Source organism: Sceloporus occidentalis, unplaced genomic scaffold (assembly GCF_023333645.1).
Source record: "Sceloporus occidentalis isolate IW3139 unplaced genomic scaffold, rSceOcc1.0.p SCAF_14, whole genome shotgun sequence".
Taxonomy (NCBI): domain Eukaryota; kingdom Metazoa; phylum Chordata; class Lepidosauria; order Squamata; family Phrynosomatidae; genus Sceloporus; species Sceloporus occidentalis.
In genome coordinates this window covers 4,328,121-4,348,970 of record NW_028316994.1, presented here as the reverse complement: position 1 = coordinate 4,348,970, position 20,850 = coordinate 4,328,121, and the positions used below count along the sequence as shown (strand labels likewise).

Sequence of the window (20,850 nt, the reverse complement as noted above, 5' to 3'; positions counted from 1 at the left end):
CTGCAATCCACAGCTGCCCCAATCCCCTTTTCCCCATAGCTCTTGTTGCAGATGGCTGCCCAGCCTCAGATCCCCAAAATGGAAGGAAAACAACAACTCCCTCTCCTCTTCCCCCTCCCTCCCTCCCTTAAAAAGGGGGCGTGGCTTCGTGTTTGCATTGGGGCGGAGGGAGGGTGCTGGAAGAGCCCCATCTGGGTATAAAAGGCCTCCCCTGGGCGCGCCCCAGACAGAGCCTCTCTGATTCTGGTCTTGGTCCCTTGCCTCTTGCTTCAACAGTGCTTGAACGGAGCAGGGTCTTGGCCGCCCCATCCATCCATCCTCACAACCTTCTGCCTTGTTTAGACTTCATCCTTTCTGCACCATGAGCTCCCAGATCCGCCAGAACTACCACACTGAGAGTGAAGCCGGAGTGAACCGCTTGGTCAACCAGTTCCTCCATGCCAGCTATAAGTACCTCTCCTTGGTGAGTATGAAGCATTGGTAGCATCCCTCCTGGAATGTCATTTTGGTTGTGTACCTTTGCGTGGGTATCCATGGCAAGATTTGTTCAGGGAGGCTTGGCATTGCCTTCTCCTGAGGCTGAGAGAGTGTGACTTCTTGCCCAAGGTCACCCCACTGGGTTCCTTGGCTTTACTGGGAATTGAACCCTGGTCTCCAGAGTCTTAGTCCCATGCTCAATGCTTAGTCCAATGCTCAAAGTACTAAGCCACACTGGCTTGCATCCTCATAATGCCGGTCTTCCTTCCCAAGATTACTTTTGGTTGGGTGTGTGGGATTGAAATTGAGATGTTTTCCCTGGTTTCAGCTCTTATCATGTGAATATGTCCAACTTTAAGACGCCTTTCTGCTCTTTATTAATTGGGAAAGTGCTAGTCTTATTTGCCTGAACTACACTTCCCAAGTATTCTGAGTGCCTGCTTCCACTACAGAATTGAGTTGACGCTGTTACTTACTACTACTACTACTACTAATAATAATAATTTTAAATGTTGTGGTGTGCCTTCAGGTCATTCCCAACTTGTAGAGGCCCTGAGGTTAACCTATCACAAGGTTTTCTTGGCAAGTTTCTTCAGGGGATTTGCCTTTGCCACCCTCTTGAGGCTGAGAGAGTGTGACTTGGCCAAGGCCACTCTGGGGTTTGAATCCTGGTCTCCAGAGTCCTAAGTCATTGCTCTAACCACTACGCGGGCTGGCACGCAATTTGATATTTACAACATGTATTAAACCACATGGTATTTTGACATATGGCAACTCTAAGGTGACCCTATCACAGGGTTTTATTAGCATGTTTCTTCACAGAGGAGTTGCCATTGCCTTCCTCTGAGGCCGAGAGAGTGTGATTTAAGGTCCCTGGCTGACTCTAACACTCAAAACCACTACACTGTACTGACTCTTAAATTAAAATAAAATAATTTAAACTGCCACAAAAATACAGTTTTTCCAGAAATCATGAGACCCAAGATGACTTGTTTAAGTATTTAATACAACTTGAGTCTGACATCTAAAATGCTTAGTGCCAGAAGTGTAGGGTTTTATTTCCTTTTAAAACATTTTTGGAATGGCTGTATTTGCATATATGTACATAAAGTGCTGTCTTAAGAGATGGGACCCAAGTCTAAACACAAAATTCACTTGTGCTTCAAATACACCTTATGCACATTGCCTGAAGTTAATTCTGTAGGGAATTTAATGCAGATGGTGCTTAATCAGTTTGCGCATGAAACAAAGTTTTTGTATATTGAACCATCAGAAGGCAAAGGTGTCTCTATCTTAGCCACCCCTGAAAAGCGATTTTTGGAATATTTTGGATTTCAGAGCTCTGGATAAGGGCAACAATCTTGCAAGGTAGGTCATACTGAGAAAGGGAGAGATGCTGTTCTAAAGTCTTCCATTTAGTTCACTTGGATCAATGTGGTCCTGTGGGCTGGAACCTGGATTTTCCAAATCCCAGCACAGCAGTTTTAACTACTACACTACACAGCTCTTGTTATCACAGGTAAGTGCAAAGCAGAAGTAAAGGAGGTGTAAGTTCATCTCATAAGTTTTGCTCAAACAAATTTCAAGGCCTCAGTCCCAAACCCTTTCAGTGGAGGAAGAGCCTAAAGACCTGGTTTCAGGTGTCTCTTTCCATCTCTTTGTGAGTCCAGTTCCACTTCTTTTCACAGGTCATTACACTTCACAATTGTAGTTGTTCGGTGCCACCTTACCGTGCAGTTTGGTGAATATTTTGTGCTTTCTTCTAGAAAGTGTTATTTCCCTGAACTACAATTCCCAAGTATTCTGGGTGCCTGCCTGCACCACATAATTGAGTTGACTCTCAGTTAATTCTTAGGTCCAAATAATCCAGTTTTAGACCTCTTTAACTGCCTTGGCTCAATGCTAGGAAATTCTGAGAACTGTAGTTTTGTGACACATTCAGCATTCAGGAGCTCTGGTGCCACGATAAACTACAATCCCCAGGATTCCCTAGCATTGAGCCAGGACAGGTAAAGCTGTCTAAAACTGGATTATTTCTGCAGTGTGGTTTGGACCATAGTCTCTCTTTTCAGGGTACCTTGGTGTATTCTAAGTAGCTGACCAAACTATAAATCCCACAATACCATAAGAGTACCATAGGATGGAATTACGACAACTAAAGTAGTAGCAAACTTCCATAAATTTGCAGTGTGGATGCACTTTAGTACTCTTCTTCCATCAAAGCAAGTGGAGGAGTAGGATTAATTCCTCCAGGATGAGGCTAGCTTTCAAAAGCGCAGCCATTCTTTTTTGCTTGCTTGGCTTGGTCCTCATTTTGGAACAGGGAGGATGGGGAAGGCTGCTTCAAACTGCTGGTTTCAGCCCCTCAATCTGGAATGTTGGATGACAAATCCCCCTGCCTTGCAAGTATTGCAGGGGATTGAAGGATGTATAGAACTCACATACGAGGGAGGTGCTGTGCAAAGGGATGGCTGCGTTTCATCAGCCTGCTTATTGTTCTGCTAGCTTCCACTTGCAATTGCAAATGGCAGCCTCTCCTCTGAATGGCTTTTCTGATCTGCCATGTAACTAGAAAGAGCCACTTGCTAAGCTTTTTCTTCTGTCCAAACCACTCCTCATCCATCCGTTGCACCCCCACCCTTAGTCTAAGCATTGTAAACTGCTTACTTTGAGGAACATGCATCTCCACCAAATGTATTTTCTCCTTTCTCCTCACCCTTAGGTGAGGAGAAGCAGTGCCTAGTTTCGCAATGCTTTTGTAAACATGGGGGAGCTTGAATATATCTCCTGTTAGTGGTTTGCCTAAATTGGTGCTCACTGCTGGGTGTCTTGGGTCCAAAACACACTGCAGAAATAATCCAGTTTGAGACCGCTTCAACTGCCCAGTGCTAGGGAATTTCGGTTCTTATCCATGTCTTTTCAGAAGTAAAGCATTAAGGACAGTGGAGTTTTCTCTCATGTGTAGGATGCTAGCATCCCCACACTAGGGATGGGACACCTGTGGCACGTTGGATGTTGTTCAACTTCTGGTCCCATCAGCTTCTGCCAGTATGGTAAGGGATGGTGGGAGTTGTGATCCCGCTATCTGGAGGGCCACAGCTTTCATACCCCTGTTATAAAATGACATAACATTTTGTCTTACAATGTTTGTCTTGATTCCATCCTAAGTTTGTAACTTTTTCTGTACAGTGATTTTACACCCCCACTACCATGTGTCCCATGTGATTTGGTATTTTGGTAACAAAGTCCGCTCTTGTTCTGTTTACCTATTGCTGGATTCACTAAAGCACTTGTGTGTATGAACTTCTAAGCAAACAACATTACTGAGACAGTGGAAGTTAATCATTCCTTTGACTGGAAAGGCCTGTATTGGGGTAGGGGCCAGTCACAGGAATGCCTTATCTGTAATTGAAATTGCAGTGGTTTAGATTGGAGAGGTGAGTGAGGTGGAATCGGACACAATATCTACTCTTGTTCCATGGTTTGGGAGGAGAAACAAACCTTATCTCTTCTGTTTGGGAAACCCCAGTAGTCTTGGGTCAGTCCTAGAAGAGCTATACCATTAGTAAAAAAGCTTGAACTACTAGTTTTTAATTGAGCAGTGCAAGTAAATGCATTTTTGAGAGACGTTAAGCCTCATCGTAGGATTTGTACTGTAGTTAAATTCCTTAAGTTCTCAGGGGCTGCAACTGCATTGCGGAATTAATGCAGTTTGACAATGCTTTAACTGCCATGGCTCCATGCTATGAAATTCTGGAATTTCTAGGTTTTTGGTGGCACCAGAGCTGCCTGACAAAGAAGGCTAAATATCTAATAAAATCACAAATCCCAGCATTGATCCATGGCTGTTAAACACTACCAGGCTGCATTATTTCTGCAGTGCAGATTGAAGCCTGGGATAATCTTCAATAAAAACATTTCAGGTAGGCTTAAGGGTAGCATATCTGTTTGATTTTGTCTTCTTTCATTTTGGTCCTGAATACCTGAGGTGAATCTGCCTCTAGAGTTTGCTTGGCACCACTACCAGGGAAATACACTCAAGTAGCCATCTGCGTTGTGTCAGAAGATAAGCACACACTGAGAACTATTTTGAGGCCAGGTGGTTCATACTCATCTAATGTTCATAATCTGTTTTGTCTAGTTCACTACTGCTGAAAGTTTAGGCTTTTTCCATTTCTCAATGTTAAAGAGATTCTACTGCTAAAACAGTTTCCAGTGTTGGGGAAGGCTTAGTTGGCCATAATCATCAAACCACTGGTTTGTACTAACCACAGTCTAGAATACTGGCCATGATGTAGAGGAATTTGCTCTTGTTTTTCTGTCTGCTCAGCTCTGCTGATTGCATAGTGAAGGGGCAGCTTTGGCAACTACTATAACATGAATTTTCAGTCAGCCATCATGCATACAGACATGTTTCAAACTAACATTTGGGTTTCTGGTTTGCTTCTGTCACAATCCATAACGTCTCCATCATGGTAAACCCTAAATTCTGTTGCCTTATAAGCACATGGCAAGATGGCAGTTTCAACTGGGGTGTGGTCATTAGCTTGTTTTATTATACTTAAAATCCCAATGCTTTTTGCTAAGCAGTACACCACAACCTTGGAAGTGGGCTAAATTATAATCCCTATACCTGCTGTATAGAAAGTGTACCTCTCAAAATGGTTGAAACCCTTAATGGGAAATGATGCCATGTCACTTCACATTCAGTTCTGGGTGCCAGCATAATGCGTCATCTTCCTTTCTGCCAGGGTTTTTACTTCAACCGGGATGATGTGGCTCTTCCTAAGTTCTACTCCTTCTTCCATCACCTATCTGAGGAGAAGCATGAACAAGCTGAGAAGCTCTTGACCTTCCAAAATCGCCGTGGGGGTAGAGTTGTCTTGCAGGACATCAAAGTGAGTATAGTGTGTGTGTGTGTAGCAGTCTTTGCAGAAGAGGGATGTCTGGTGGCAGTAGAAATGGCCATGGGGATTATAAACAGAGGAGAGGAACTTGGATTCCTGGGCAGAAGGGGAAGAGTTGAAACAGAATGCCGTGATGTCTATTTGTGAAATAGTAGGAGGAAAACTAGACAACATGGAGTCTGGGTCGGAGAGGCCTGGAGCCCCATAAGACTGGTCTCAGGATGGTTGCATCTCCTCAAAATGATTTGGTAAAATTTGTATCACCAAGTTAAGCCTTCTCAGAAAATTATCTATCAGATGTTTAATTAAACAGTCAAGCAGTAAGATATAATTAAGGCAATGATTGTCATTCAGCCCTCCTTAGAATGATAAAAGTTGCCTGCTGTGGAGGGTACTTCTACGTCCAAGCAGTGGTCAGTCTTCAGGTTTTAAGGATGATTTGGTGATAAATAGGGAAAGTAATTTGTCCTCCCCCTGCAAGCAGTCAAAATTAATAACATACCTATAAATGTTGAACTCCCCTTTAGAATAGTTTTGTGGTCCCTGCAACTGTCAGTAGCCGTGTTGACTGGAGAATTCTAGGGGCGGTAGACCAAAAATTTCCCAAGTTCTGATGGCGATATAGTATTGGGTGCACCACAGTCTCTTAACTGTGAGATGTTGTGATTTGGATCATATCTTATTAATACCCTTGTATAGAGCTCTCTCTCTTCATGATACACCTGGTGCTATCCTAAATACTTAAAGCAGGTGCAGGTTTTTCACAGTTCCCTATCATGTGTTCAACCAGTGTGAAAACCATGTGGTCTTCCAGAAGTTACTGGACTGCAACTCCCAGGTGCCTCACTCATGTGCTGTGCTGGCTAGGACTGAAATGAATTGGAGTCGGAAATCTCTGAAGAATCGCGATTCCCACCCAGGTGTTGGGCATTGTACTGGAATAGGCTGTGGAGCATGGTTTAGTTGATAAACCTGCAGCATGTCCTTGTATTGTGGAAGGAATGATCCTGATTAGAATGCCTCCCTGCCATTCATGCCTTCCTCCAGGATAGTAAAAGAAGTTTTCATCATGCACGCAGTTTTCCATTTTGATTCTTGAGTATTTTGAGTTTTCCATTTCGATTTTCAGACCCAAGATTATGTAACTTCATAGGCTCTGTCCTTGTTGGGCTGTCTTGTTTCTTTACTTGCACTTTTGCAAAACCCACAGTTCCTCCCTCCTGCACATGGTGATAACCTTTCATCCTGTTTTTCAATGGGCCTGCTTTGGCTCTATTGGTTTTGGCACTTAAATTTACTATTAGTAGGAGGGGTAGTACAGTGTTAAGTGCAAAAATCAATGAGCTAAAATCAATGAGCTATCAGGAAGATTTATAACATGGGTGTGTGTGTGTGCAGTGGGCACATGTTCTCACTAGTGTACTATTCACTCCAGAAACCAGAGCAGGATGAATGGAAGAATGGCGCTGCAGCCATGGAGGTTGCCCTTAATCTGGAGAAGAGTGTGAACCAAGCTCTGCTGGACTTACACCAGGTGGCTTCCCGCCATACTGACCCCCATGTAAGTATTGTACGAGAAGATTGGCATAGTTACATTCAGTGCCCACTAAAGCTTCCACATAACTGGAACTGTTTGAAATATCACATGGTTGGAGCTCAATTCTTATGGTCCTGCAAATCTGCCCAGTTTTGTTAAATCAAATTATTTATCTGTACAACACCAGGGTTTCATAACTCTGTGTATAGATTTCTTCAGGGGGAGAAGCTTACTTTTTTGTTATGAACAGTAGTTACCTGATGAGCACCTTGTGATCAATACTGGTTTCTATACTTGGGTGGTGTTTATCATGGGATACATTAACTTTAATTCAGGAGCACAAACACGTGGGCTGCAAGCAGATTGTCAGAGCTACCAGGAAAGGAGAATTGCTCTTCCTGAAATCCGGTAGGAAGAGAACTTCTTTAAAATAAGGCACAGCTTTTTCCATCACCCCTTAAGGAGCATTTTCAGAATTAGAAGAGGACTTCTGGCTATTTCTGTGTTTTTTCTGGGATGTGTGTGTGCACCCAATAGCAGGTGGGCAACTGCTCCCTGCTGTAAGCAGGGACCTCATCCGGATTTTGGCTAAATGGCCTTTGATGCCTCTTTGAACTCTGTGATGGAATAATTAATGCACAGTGGGCTATAAGATCTTCAGACTGTGATGGGATGATCAATGAATTATCCTATGTTGGTATTAAGGTTTTCTTTCCTAATTCTCCTAAGCTGTGTGACTTCCTGGAAACGCACTACCTTGATGAAGAAGTGAAGCTGATCAAGAAGCTGGGAGACCACATGACCAACCTGAAGCGTGTGCGTGCCAGTGAGGAAGGCCTGGGTGAATACCTCTTTGATCGCCTCACCCTGGGCGAGTCCAGCGACTAGACGTCCTGGCTCCCTTGTGACTCCTGCAGCCTTGTCCAAAAGAGTTTTGTTTAGCTTGTAACCTGGCTACTCATTATATAAAAGGTCTGTACCCTTGCCTGTTTTGTGCATGTGGTGGAGTCTGTAACTGGCATTAAATAAACTTGGCATTAAGCACTACATGCTCTGTGTGTCTGTCAGTCCATGATAATCAAAATGATTCACAGTTGGCACTACCTGCCTTGATTTAAGGGATGCTATATAGTTATAACATTAGATTGTCTTGTAGGTTCAAAATAGCTGTTTAATCCATGAGGTGACAGCTACGGCCTTCTAGATGTTTAGCCTGCAGTTCCTATCAGCCTTAGCATACTGAATGATAGAAGTTGTAGTCCAAAAACCTCATCTGGACCATAGTTGCAGATTCAATCCCTGCTCTTAACTGTTCTTGGTGGGGGTCCCAAGAGGGCCACCCCCTTGCTGCACTCAATGGGGAAATTAATGAAGATCAATAATTCAGCAGCAAGAGGCCTAGGGAAACTGCTGACTGGAATACAAGCCTTTGTATACCTGTTCCAAAAAAACTACACGTCTCAGTGCAAAGTACAACACTTTTATTAACAGCAAAAGGAAAAATTACCATTCCCAGAGTATCATACACATATAAACCTATGATATAAAAGGTGGTACTGGGTAGCACATTAAAGGATTGCAATGGGCAATGCTTTCCAGTTCCAGAAGCCAGGCTCCAATCTGGGAGACAGCTGGAACTTGAATGTGTATAGCGCAGACAACAGTACAGAGGTGCCAGGTTTGAATCTGACGAGTTCCTGCATTATTGCAAATTGGACCTAAGTGTGAGTGGCAAGGCAGGCTTTATATAAAGTCTAAAAATCCCAAAAACGGGATTCCCAGATGGTTGAAAATTTTAACTTGCATTACAAAGGGAATATTTTTGGTTGATGTCAGTGACATCGATTTAATCAAACAGTGATAAGATCAGGACAACCACCAGGAGTTTGGGATATGATGGGGTGTCGGAAGATAACATGGATACTATCAGAAAGATGGCAGCGGGTTGTATGTCAGTTTCAGTTGTTACTGCTTTCCTGGCTGCAACTCTCCAGATCTTCCAGCCAAGTGTAGGCCATAAGTGACTAGGATTCTGGGGTCTACAGTCTTAAGAATTTGAAGCAGTGCTGTATCACAGTTCTTGAATTAATGTGATACTAGGGACACTGAGGACTACACGTATTGTTGCTTCTGTATCTTTATCATGTAACTGGGCAAGGCATGGTTGCCGGACAAAAACAAAATCAGATCCTTGATCCACTATGCACAGGGCTGTAAAACTCACTGGGCAACCATGGGCTAGTTGCTCAGGTGGATGGTTATGTGGGTGATAGGAGGATGAGAGAAGTAAACGACCTTCAGCTCAGTGAAAAGCAGAATATAAGTGCATCAAATCTGTGTTGTGAAATAGGGCAGGAGTGGTGAATGTTATACTCTGCATTGCTTGGATATAGAGCACTTTGTGTTGTAGAGTGTACACATTATAGAAGTGCTCAGTAACACGTACATTTCTGTTCAAAAACAATTAAAATGCATGCAAACAATGCTTCAAATTTGCAGAAACATGAATCCTTCCAACAACTACAGAAAGGATCAACGAATATACCCAGGGTAGCTGTGTTGGCCATACAGCAAAGTACAATAACAGCCAAAATCCACAAAACGGCGATACTTTTATTGGGCCATGTTGCCAGCTTTTGACGCTCAATTGGCTTCATGAGGCAAAGGTGTTAAAAACTGTAAAAAATACGATGTTGGAATCACGGGCCTACATCTTGACAAAATGTAGGCCTATGACTCTAACCTTGTATTTTTCTTTCTCCTGTATGATTCTTAACACTTGCATGAAGAAGCCAGTGGGGGTTCAAAAGCTTGCAATGTGTTTTGTGCATTTTGGTTGGGTCAGTAATGGTATCTGTCACTGTTTTGTGGATTTTGGATAATGTACAAGGAACCAATGTTTGTCTTTTTTAAAAAAATGCTGGATACATAGGAGCAGGTGGAACAGATGTCAGGGTGGGAAACTGAAGAGTTCGCAGATGCAAATACAATATGCACATCTGTAAACATGGAATCGTGTTGGTGACATGCTTGGGTTAAAAGTTTTGTATGAGTTTTTAAACTTGTTTAGCCAGGAGGTATTCAATACGTCTGCAACATTGCCTCATGTACTGTGCAAGGCAGCTTCACAGTGACAGCATGTGCCCCTCATGGACACTTGGTGGCTGTGGGCAGAAGGGCTGCCATTGCTTTCCTGGACCTCTACCAGCCTGTTCCAGGGGTGGAGAAGACAAATTCACTCAAAATTTAAACTCACCCAAAGAATCATGTAAAATTGCACCAAGCATGACACTGTACTGCTTTATGAACAAAAACAATAGACCTGAGTGGTTTATCTCACCCAGTACAGGTTTGATAGTACCCACTGTGTTGACAGAAGTATTTTGCAATCTGCAAAGAGGCTAGTTCCCTTACTAATGAACCGGACATAATGGAGCAAGATCTTGGACCTTCAGTATGCAAATCAAATCTACCCTCTGTTTTAGTAGTTAACATCTCCAAAAAGTGTCTTTCCTTACATGGTATCATCCAGAGGTTACTAGTCTACAACTTCTCATCCCTGACTATTTCATGGTTACAGGACTTGTAGTCCTGAAGACTCAGAAGGCACTAAGGTAAGGAAGAGTTCCCTGTACAAAAGGCCCTTTCTCATTTAATTCTGATAACTATTTGTCTAGCTACACTGCAGTATGATGCAGTGGTTTGAGTGTTGAACTAGCACATTGGAAACTAGGGCTCCAATTCCCATTTGGCCATTGAAACCCACTAGGTAACTTTAGCCAAGTTACACTCTCTTAGCCTCAGAGGAAGGCAAAGGCAGACCCCAACTGATCCAATCTTGCCAAGAAAACAGTTGCAACAGTTACGGTCCTTGAAGGCACAGAATGATAACAACAAGCTATTGTCTTGAAGTACAGTTCTCAAAGCAAACTTTATTCATAAATGAGAAGTTTGTCACACACAGCTTTTGTTCATTAGAGTTGTTTTTCCACACAAGGTGGAGCAAAAGGGGGGGGGGGGGGACAAAAACCTCAAGTGATTTACAACAGCCATAAATAAAAGGGATGAAATCTGAGGGAGGAAGAAAAGAGAAAGGGGGCACTGGCTCATGAGATTCTGTCAAATGACTGAAAAAGTGGACTGGGGGGCAATAGAGAAGAAAAGACATGGTTCATGATCTGAACAGGAGGCACTATCAGAACACATTATAATAACTTAGGCCACAGGAAAAGCCTCTCTTTTTTAAAAAGTAGTTTTCTTTGTTCATAACAAAGTTGGTAGCAGATGCAGAACTAAAAGGGCTCTCTCTGTGTGTTGACAATTGATCTGCCCTCAAAGTCACAGCCTCTCTTGTGCTGGACCAGATATTCAGGTACCAATTACTGTTACTTTTTAGTACCAAATATTTTACTCTTCTGCACAATAGAATCAAAATTGGTCATACCATCCATCTACACACCATTGTTGTAAAACTGCACCTTCATGCTGAGTCAAGAACACAAATTATCTGATCTGCACTGGCTGATATTTTAAGTCACCCATGATGATGGCTGTCAGTTTATACAACATATACATTCTAAAAGAAGCAACTTGAGCAAGGGTGGCCAACACACACAAGTCTTCATTTTTGCAGGCTCCACCATCACATTCTCCATTGTGTCACTGATTTTAAGCATCATGGAGACATGAGAGGAAAAAGCCCAACATCTTGCCTTTAAGACAAGGCGCAAAGGAAGCATGCATCTTGTTTTTTGGCAGTATGATTCAGTGTGAAAACCATGTGCATGTTCTCATGAATAAATTCGGTGAGTTAAAGGTAAACCATTTAAATTGCTGGGCTTTTCTCCCTGGCAGCACAGCTGTTAATGCAGTGGCACAGCTGCTGGGTGGGTTCAGAGGGAGACAATCTAGGCTGTTTGTGTTGAAGGCTATATGCCTGGACTCATCTGCAGCCTACAACACTAGCATCTGGTCATTATTTTCAGAGCCTCACATATTTGAGTTACCAATACCATTAAAGATTTTTTTGTATAGTTTCTAGGACATTCTTTAAAATGGTCATAATTCAGAACTGCTTACATTCCTATAAGAGAAGTCACAGGTCTGGCTCAGGTACCTTATACATTCCACAGATGGTCATGCATCATATTTCTGTAACAAAAAGCAATTTGACATTCATTTAAATGGTTTCACTGGCTTTAGACAGGAAGCCTTGTGCTTCTCCCTTGTAAAATTCAACATGGCACTTAAAAACAAATTGCACAGAATGAATAATATTGCACTTAGAACAGCTCCAGAATGTTCTTGATTGTCCACCAGAATAAATGGGCTATGGAAACAGCTCCAGAAAAAGATATTGTTTAAGTCTATATAGATTGAAAAGAAATCTCTGGTTTCACTTCCCAAAGTGGAACCACTTAAGTGTGATTTATACTGCAAGATAATTCTAGTATCTCTCCTATCCAGGAATATTCCTGTCCTCACACTTATCCTTTTGCCAGCCTTAGAGGCAATGTTTCTTTCCAAATCATAAACTCCTTTAATAAAACTCAGACCTTTCCTGCAGTCAAGAAAAACTTTGCAGTAGTCACTGATTTTAAACTGTGGCATGACTTTGGAAGGTTCTAGGCCCAACACTGCTGGCAAAACAAACGAACAAAAAAATCCTTGTTCTTAATACTCATAGTTGGGCATGTCCTACCTTATGCGGACTATTGAGTTTTTAAAACCCTTCTTCCATTTAATGTTGCAAAAAGCCACAAGTCCAAAACACCTCTCATAATTTCTTAACTCTAGGGCCTTTGCTCTGAAAATTCCTGTTAACAAAAGCACCGTCTAGAAGCAAGGTGAGCATGCATTGACTTAAATAAGTGTAGGGAACAAATCTATTTTTCTCCTCACAAACAGTCTATCTAGAACAGACCAGGCTCATTGCTTTTTAAAAAAATGCTCACAGCCTCCATCATCTTCTAGAATTACAGAACCTTCTGAACATTGCTATTCAACATGACCCCATGCCAACAGTGAAGTATATATTTTTAAAGGTTCAAGAACTCCCTTCTTATCTTCCAAAATGCTGTTCATCAGCATTATTTCTATAAGGTTATGGCATTTCCAAGAGAATGATACCTGACAAAGTGGAACAGCATTGCTACACCTCTAGACCAACCATCTACCCAGCCATCTATTCAGTCACAAGTACTTGAAAGGAAACTGTATGATTAGCTTCTCTGTTGTTCCCAAGAAAGCCTTCAGAATACTCTTTCCCCCATTTTTTAATGCAGCAAACCCCTAAATATCTTTTCCTCTCAAAAGGCTGACAGCACATGAGACTCTAGAATGTATCTTGAGGTTGCAGGGAAACAAGAAGAGGAGAAACAGGCCACCTCATATTCTGGGTCAAGGTTAGGGATATGCCGCATGTTCTAGAATGAGTAAAACCACATCCTTTGGACCCATTCAAAACCATTGAGGGGCATCTCCCCTTCCTTCCTCTCATTTGCACAACTTTATCTAGAGCAGACCATCTTTCAGCTTGGCATTAGAAAATCAGGCCAATCCCAGGCCCCTCCTCTGTTCCAGAAACATGCTAGAACCTACACTTGAGGATCTTTTCAAGACTCCAGCACCAGAGAATCCACCTGACCTACTGAGGGTGAGAGGGAGGTGTGGGAAAGAGCAGGAGAGTGAATAGGCACAACCATTCTACCAAGCTAATTCCTCTCTTCAATGAGAGAGTTGGTGGGACTGCTGAGGTCGCTGGGGCTGCTGGGAATGGTGGGGGTGCTGGCATTGGAGGAGGTGCTGGCTTCGCTGGAACCCTTCTTTGAGCGTTTGCGCCACTCGGGGACAGGGCCCATCATTGCTGGGGGCTTGATATTCTGCCGGTCCTTTTCTGCTTCCTCTTCCTCATCGTACCGTTCATCATCCTCTTCAGTCTCACTATGGTGGGGGCTGGAGTGGCGGGAGATGGAGGGAGATGGTGGCACTGAGGCTGGACGTGGGTAGCGGAAGCCCTGAGCCTGGAAGGAACAACAATAAACATTGAGGAGTTGGGAATAAGAGAGAGAATCAAACAGCTCCATCCTGCCTTCCCTTACTGCTCGTATGCCTGGAATATTTCCCCAGAACAAGAGCTTGGAATTGACAATTTTCTTGGACTGCAACTCCCAGAATGGCCATGGTAGTTCTGGGTTCCGGGCCTTATAATCCAAAAAGTTACTTTTCTAAGCAGTGCCCAGAACTCCTGAAATATGCTCTCTTTTTCTTCAAATTCCTCCTGAAAAGCCACCTTTTTCTCCCCTGTGGATTTCTTGGCACATTCACTCAATCCGCATAGTTTACACTAATGCTGGGCAAAATTTTTGGCCTGTGGGATCTACTTTATATATTTGTTAGTGACCATCCAGAGTCAAGTTACTTAAGATAGGGGTCCATGTTGGCTTCCTTCTCCTGATTTGAAATAAAGGAGGGGTAGCTTTACTCAAGGGATCTGGAAAATAGTACTAGGCACAGAGAACTTTGAGAGAGCTGTCTTTCCTCCAATGAGTTCAAGATGGCATATGTGGCTCTCCCACTTTCACTTTACCCTCACAACAAGCCTGACTGCGTACCTGGCCCAAGGCAAAGGAGTCCCTCCATATAAAGATCTATATTCCCTTCCTCTCTCACACAGTGCTATACTTACAGCTGTTGGCTCATGTGGCTCATAGGTGAAGTTGTCAGGGAATGCCTTAGCGAGTGCCATGTGCCGGGCATACATGTAATACTGCAAAGGAAAGAGAGAAGACAAAAATGCACATTAGAAGGTGTATCCACTTGCCACTGACCTTCCTCTACTTAAACCAGATTAAAATTTGTACAATTTAGGCAACACTTCCCCAATCACAATCTCACAGGGTCACTTCTACAATTGATGATTGTTGTTGTATGCCCTCAAGTCGTTTCCGACTTACAGCGACCCTATCATGTTTTTTCTTGGCAAGATCTGTTCAGAGGAGGTTTGCCATTGCCTTCCCCTGAGGCTGAGAGAATGTGACATGCCCAAGGTCACCCAGTAAGTTTCATGGCCAAGTGGGGAATTGAACTCTGGTCTTCAGAGTCATAGTCCAGGACTCAAACCACTATATCATGCTGGCTCTCCACTATTTAGGGAGTAACCCCATAAAAGCTTGTCTGCACACAAATCTAAGGAAGAGGCCTTTCCCCATGTCTCCACTGTGTTCAATGTGTAGTTAATAGGCATGAGAAAAGGGATGTTCCCTGCAGGTGCATCTAAATCGTTAAACTCTTTGCCCTTGGAAACTCAGCTAGTCTTTTCTTTTACAATGCTTTGCCATATATATATTTTAAAAAAGGCTTTCAGGCCAGCCTTTGGTTTATCAGACAGGTTCTGATTTTACTGTATGCCTCTGTTTTATCTGCTGTATATACACAACACATCCACCCACCCAGAATGACATTTTAATTTATGGCTGGTTTTAATTGCTGCACCAAATACTGCATAAACAATGTAAGAGCAGACTATTAGTTACTGTATGTGTATATGTAAAAATATATGAAACCAAAACCTGCTCTGACTGCACTGATACATCTCATGTGTCTGAATGTTTCCCTGTACATCTTCTCTCAGAATACAAGATTAACATATTAAGGTGAGGGAGAGCTAGAACATTTCTTTCTGGTATCATTCTTTTTTTTTCTGTTTATGGAGGAATGTTCAGTCATGTGAGCTGCTACCTACAGGTCCAGGTGATATAGTCCAGGCAAAGTTTTGACACCTCTGTAAGATGTAGGCCTTAGAAACACACTTCTGAAAAATTCTATCATGCTTGTCAGCAGCAAAGGCTTAGTTTATAATGTAGCGTTGTTGACCCAGCAACCCTCATCCAGCTTTTTGCCAGAACAGTGGAAGGAGAATATCAGGAATGTTCACAGTGAATGTGAAACTCATATAACATGTTTGTGTGAAAGGGCATTTACTCTAAATACTCATGTATATATTTAGATATTTTAGTCAAAAAAATTGACCCCAAAAACCTAGTTCAACTTATCCATAGGTCAATGAAAATACTATACTTTAACTCTTATAAAAAAGGTAACCATCCCCTGGTGAAAGGCAAAAAAGCAATCTGTCCTGGAAGCACTGACCTCCCTCTACTCTCTCTTTCATCCAGCCTTTAGTATGAGCCAAAACAGTTATGCCTGCTCCATTTTTGTGGATTCTTTTGTAGATTCATTATTTTCCTTTACTTCATCCTTTTCATCCTGTTACATGCCCCTAAGTTTTACCCTCAACTTATCCATGGGTCATATCGACATTTTTGCACCCCCTACAAAAGAAATATCACATTTGAAGATGAAGAAGTGATCTTGTAATTTTTGAACAACATGCAATACTGTGGGTGAACAAACTGAACTTTTGTTAAAAAGTGCATAAAATTGAGCAACTGTGCGATGACCTGTAGACACTCAAGGATACAAGCCACTCTTTTGTTGCACCCCCCTGAAATTCTATCTTTATCCCCCCCCCAATTGGGAAGCAGGCATCCCAGCTTGGGAACTCCTGCTCTATATCATTAATTTTCGGAGGTTGTGCATGCGCCAAACACACTTTGCCCTGACTTGGAACGGCACATGTCTTGCCCTTTTAGAAGAAAAGAAGGAAGTGACTGTATAATCCAAACTATACAGCTCAGCAAAACTTTGTCCTCTTGACTTATCATTATGCTCTTTCTGCTTCAAGAAGCAGAACAGAAGAGGAACTGAGAGTATATGAAAGGATTTGTTCTGCTTAGAAAAACCATTTCAGGGAAGGCAAGGCCTAAATATTGCAAAGCCATCAGATTTCTTCTGATCTTAGAAGCTAAGCAGGGTCAGACCTGGTTAGTACTTGGATGAGAGACTACCAAGCAATACCAGGTGCTGTAGGCTCTATTTCAGAGGAAGAAACTGGCACCTTTGACTTTTCCTTGCCTAAGAAAATCCTAAGAAATTCATGGGATCACCATAAATTGACAGGTGACTTGAAGTCCCCCCCCAACACACTTGACATTTAGATTTGAGTTCCCTCTGGTGGCAAATGAATAAATTGCAGCATGTGGAGGAAGAAATAGGAAAAGTTACCTTCAAGTTCATTTTGAGTTACTGCAACCCTATTGAAGGTTTGTGAGGGGGGGGGGGTTATTCAGGGGTGGTTTTGCCAGTGTCTTCCACTGAGGCTAAGAGAGTGTGATTTACTTGAAATCTCTCAATGAGTTCCATGGCTAAGCAGAGATTTAAACCATTGTCTCTTAAAGTCCTAGTCCAACACAAACCACTACACCAAGCTGGTGTTCTATTACAGATCCCACATTCCCTTGGTCAGTCACCATGTTGATCAGGAAACTTGGAGATTTGTAGTCCCCAAAAGTAACTTTCCCAAGCTCTCCATAAAGGAAGACGTTCATGATATGTCAAGAAAACACTGCCCCACACACTGTAGGAGAATCTCACCCGGCCTAGATATTTCCAATCTAAGAGATCAGAAAGTCGCTCTGTGCGGTTTCGCTGGATGATGCGCTGCCGCCGTGTCTGCTGACAGAAACTGTACAGGAAAGAGGTCAGCTGTGTGCATGATTCATCCAAGGCCCGAAAACGTCGGTCGAGGATGTAGATTCCTGGTTGAATCAAACAGAAGTTCAAAATCTCATTTCAGCTCTTAACATATACAAGCTAAGAACTGACCAAAGTGAAGGCCTAGGCTTCATTGTTTCTAACTGAATAATTGGCAGAGAAGCACAATGTGGATAAGAAAAGTCTCTCAACCAACTACCTCTATGCTGCTCTGCCTGATTTACCCAGCCTTAAAATGAGGACTAAGTACTCTAAAGGCAACAGATCCTATCTGATCTTGGAAGCTAAGCAGGGTCAGTCCTGGTCAATACATGGCTTGGGGACAACTAAGGTGCTGTAGGCTATATTTCAGAGGAAGGCAGTGGCAAAGCACTTCTGAAATATTCCTTGCCTAAGATAACAACATCCAAAACCCACAAGCAGCAATGCCTTTATTGGGCCAACTCCAAAGCATAAAATATATTATGGAAGCTTTTGAAGCTTCTCTGGCTTCATCCATCAGGAAGGTGTTAAAAATTGTTGTTGTTGCTGTTGTGTGCCTTCACGTTGTTTCCAACTCATGGTGACCCTAAGGCAACCCTATCTCAGGCCTTTCTGGGGCTGAGAAGGTGCAACTTACCCAAAGTCACTCAGTGGGTTTCCATGGCCAAGCAGGGAATCAAACCCCATTCATCCGAGTCTTAGTTCTATACAAAAATCTATTGCCAATGGCATTGAAATTTTATTACCTGTATTGTATTGCTCTTTCCCTAGTCCTCACATGGCCAACAAGAGGAATGGTCTCTGCTTGCATTAAAATCCCTCAATATCACCTTAACTGACAACATCCCAGAGAAAATGTGTAGACCCTAACATAATCACCATTTTCTCCTGCATGATTTGTAACATCTTTGCCTGATAAAGAAGCCAGTGAAGCTTTGAAAGTTTGCATGATGTGTTTTATGCTTTGAAGTTGACCCAATAAAGGTATTGCTGCTCGTGGATTTTGCTGTATTGTTGGCCCTCTGTATCCATGGATTTAAAATATTGAAAATATCTTTAAAATACATAAATTTCAAATAGCAAACCTTGATTTTGCTATTTTATGTCAAGGGCACCATTTTACTATGCTGTTGTATTTAATAGGATTTGAGTATCCATGGATTTTGGTATCCAATTGGTCTTGGAACCAAACCCCAGTGGATACCAAGGGCCCACTGTATTTTGCTGCATGGCCAATACTACTACTTCTGAATATATATATTTTTCCTTGCCTAAGAAAACCTATGTTATTCATGGGGTTGCTATAAGTCAACAGCTAATTTGGAAGGGTATATAAGGCTAATATGGTGACGTAATCAAACCTCAGAATCCCTCCCATTGGACCAAGATACCAGGCTTCAGAGGCTGTGACTCCCAGCTCCAGTATCCTTTTCTCAGTTGGAATCTACTGTATTAGCAAGATCTCTTGGTGATTTGCAACAGTAGCAACAACATATGACTGTCAACTGTTTAACATCAGAAATAACAAAATGATATTTCTCCTAATTATATTTTAGGGATGGAGAAAGCTATGTGTGTGTTGTAAAGAGAGGTACAGCACAAAACTATATAGCTACAGAACCCTAAGATGGCCTCATTGCAGGCAGCAACTGCGAAGAATTAAAATATCATGCTCATAATGTCCAAGCTCCTTCCTTTCTTAGATGTCACCATAGGTGAGAACAGGAAAGTAGAGAAGTAGTGGACGATTACTACTAAAGAAAACCTCTACTGGCTGGTCTTTTGGTGTTTTGTCTTTGTGTTAGCAGTTGACTCCTGGATGCTTGCTCCCCCTTTTCCTTTCAGTGTACCCCCAAATGCCTGTTCCAGCTCCTCATACTAACCATAGGCAGATGGATCTGCTATGTGTTCCTCCATAAAGCAGCCAAAGCCAGAGAGGTTGGTGGAAACACTGGGGATGCCCATCACAGTGCATTCAGCTAGAGAAGGGGGAAAAAAGAGGTTATCTGAAAGTAGGAGTCAAGACTCTGGACTTGCAACAGCCATCCAAGAATTGGGCAACCCAGCCATTTGTGTCTTTAAATACACCCAGTCATTTGTGTCCCCCCCCCCCTTTAAATAAAAATGGCAAACTAAAGATAACAACAGCAAAAACTCAAGAGGATAATCTCTACAGAAATTATCTGCAGGATTTGGTTTCAGGCATATGAAAGAAGGAGAGAAGTTCCTTTGCTTAAATCATTGTAATCTTCACCATTTTAACATACTGGGCCAGAATCTTGTATGGCAGTTACATCTTCATAAGTGGACTTAGGTATGTGGGAATTAGCATTGGCCAGTTTTTGTAATGTTTATAACAAGAGAGGGCTGCTGTTATGTTACTATGTAGCAGAGCTAGAAAAGCACCTGATTAGCACTTTACATTTGGCTGGGGGATTCTGGGAATTGTAATCCAAAATGTAATGTTGCCATGCTCTGGCCAAAACAAAACCTTCAATGCACAAGAGAGAGGAAATGTTTGCAAAAATACCCTTTCCCAGTCTTTCGAAGTTCCTCCCCCACAAAAGAAACCTGCTCTAAATTGCTCCACTGCATACTGAGCAGACACATAATGCTGACAGTTTAGAGAGGTGAAGAAGAGAAATGGAATGGCCTATCCTGGAAGAGGCATGACTGGCAGGAACTTCATCACAGAAGAAAACGTAGGTTGTAAATACAGAAACTTGAAACTTGTATCTATCTTGTGAGTTCCTAGGTATTATTGTTCCCTATTTTGATCCATATTCTTCTTTTTCTTTTCATATATTATGCAAAAACATTGCAAAATTCAGAGTAATAAAAACAAACTGAACTAGGCAAAACTGAGTGGGGAGGGGGCATTGTTATTATTCTTCATTAGTAGTTTTGGAACACAGAAGTCCAACCAGAGCACTATTACATTTTATTTTTCATCTTTATTCCAAAGGAGTCTTACCTGGTGTATAGCCCCAAGGCTCATAATAAGATGGAAATACTCCCAAATGGCAGCCTCTAACAAATTCCTCATAATCAACTGGAAGTAGGGGACTAGTGGAAGACAAGAATTCTGGATGGAAGATAACCTAGCAGAATAAAGAGACAGAGAGGGTGGTTAGCAAAAAAGCCCTGTCCTTAGAGATGGAAATATCCATTGAAATTGGGCAGTGGATCTTCCAGATATTGACAAGCTACTACTTCCATCATACTTTTCCATTGGCCAAGCTGGCTAGGGCTGCTTAGAAATGAAATTCAACATCTACAGGAGGGCACATGTTCAACATTTATGAGAGGGGAACTGCTTTAAAGCGATAGATT

General features: G+C 42.3%; 2 protein-coding genes across 5 annotated transcripts in view; one reads left to right on the top strand and one right to left on the bottom strand.

The window, feature by feature from the left end:
- Positions 1-223: 223 nt before the first annotated feature.
- LOC149303611 (ferritin light chain, oocyte isoform-like) lies at positions 224-7,968 on the top strand. The gene is made up of 4 exons (XM_089481139.1): positions 224-463; positions 5,229-5,375; positions 6,820-6,945; positions 7,651-7,968. The coding sequence occupies exons 1-4, from the start codon at positions 362-364 to the stop codon at positions 7,807-7,809; spliced, it is 534 nt and encodes a 177-aa protein (XP_089337265.1). The 5' UTR covers positions 224-361; the 3' UTR covers positions 7,810-7,968.
- A 448-nt stretch (positions 7,969-8,416) lies between these two features.
- The window catches only part of LOC149303610 (glycogen [starch] synthase, muscle-like), a 45,944-nt gene continuing 33,510 nt past the window's right edge, over positions 8,417-20,850 (bottom strand). For all 4 annotated transcript variants that reach the window (XM_089481133.1, XM_089481130.1, XM_089481131.1 and 1 more), the window contains exons 13-17: positions 20,492-20,618; positions 19,401-19,496; positions 17,416-17,579; positions 14,609-14,689; positions 8,417-13,943 (exon numbers count right to left, since the gene is read on the bottom strand). In XM_089481133.1, coding sequence (XP_089337259.1) covers positions 13,635-13,943; positions 14,609-14,689; positions 17,416-17,579; positions 19,401-19,496; positions 20,492-20,618 — 777 coding nt within the window. In that variant the 3' untranslated portion in view covers positions 8,417-13,634. The remainder of the gene's footprint in view (positions 13,944-14,608; positions 14,690-17,415; positions 17,580-19,400; positions 19,497-20,491; positions 20,619-20,850) is intronic.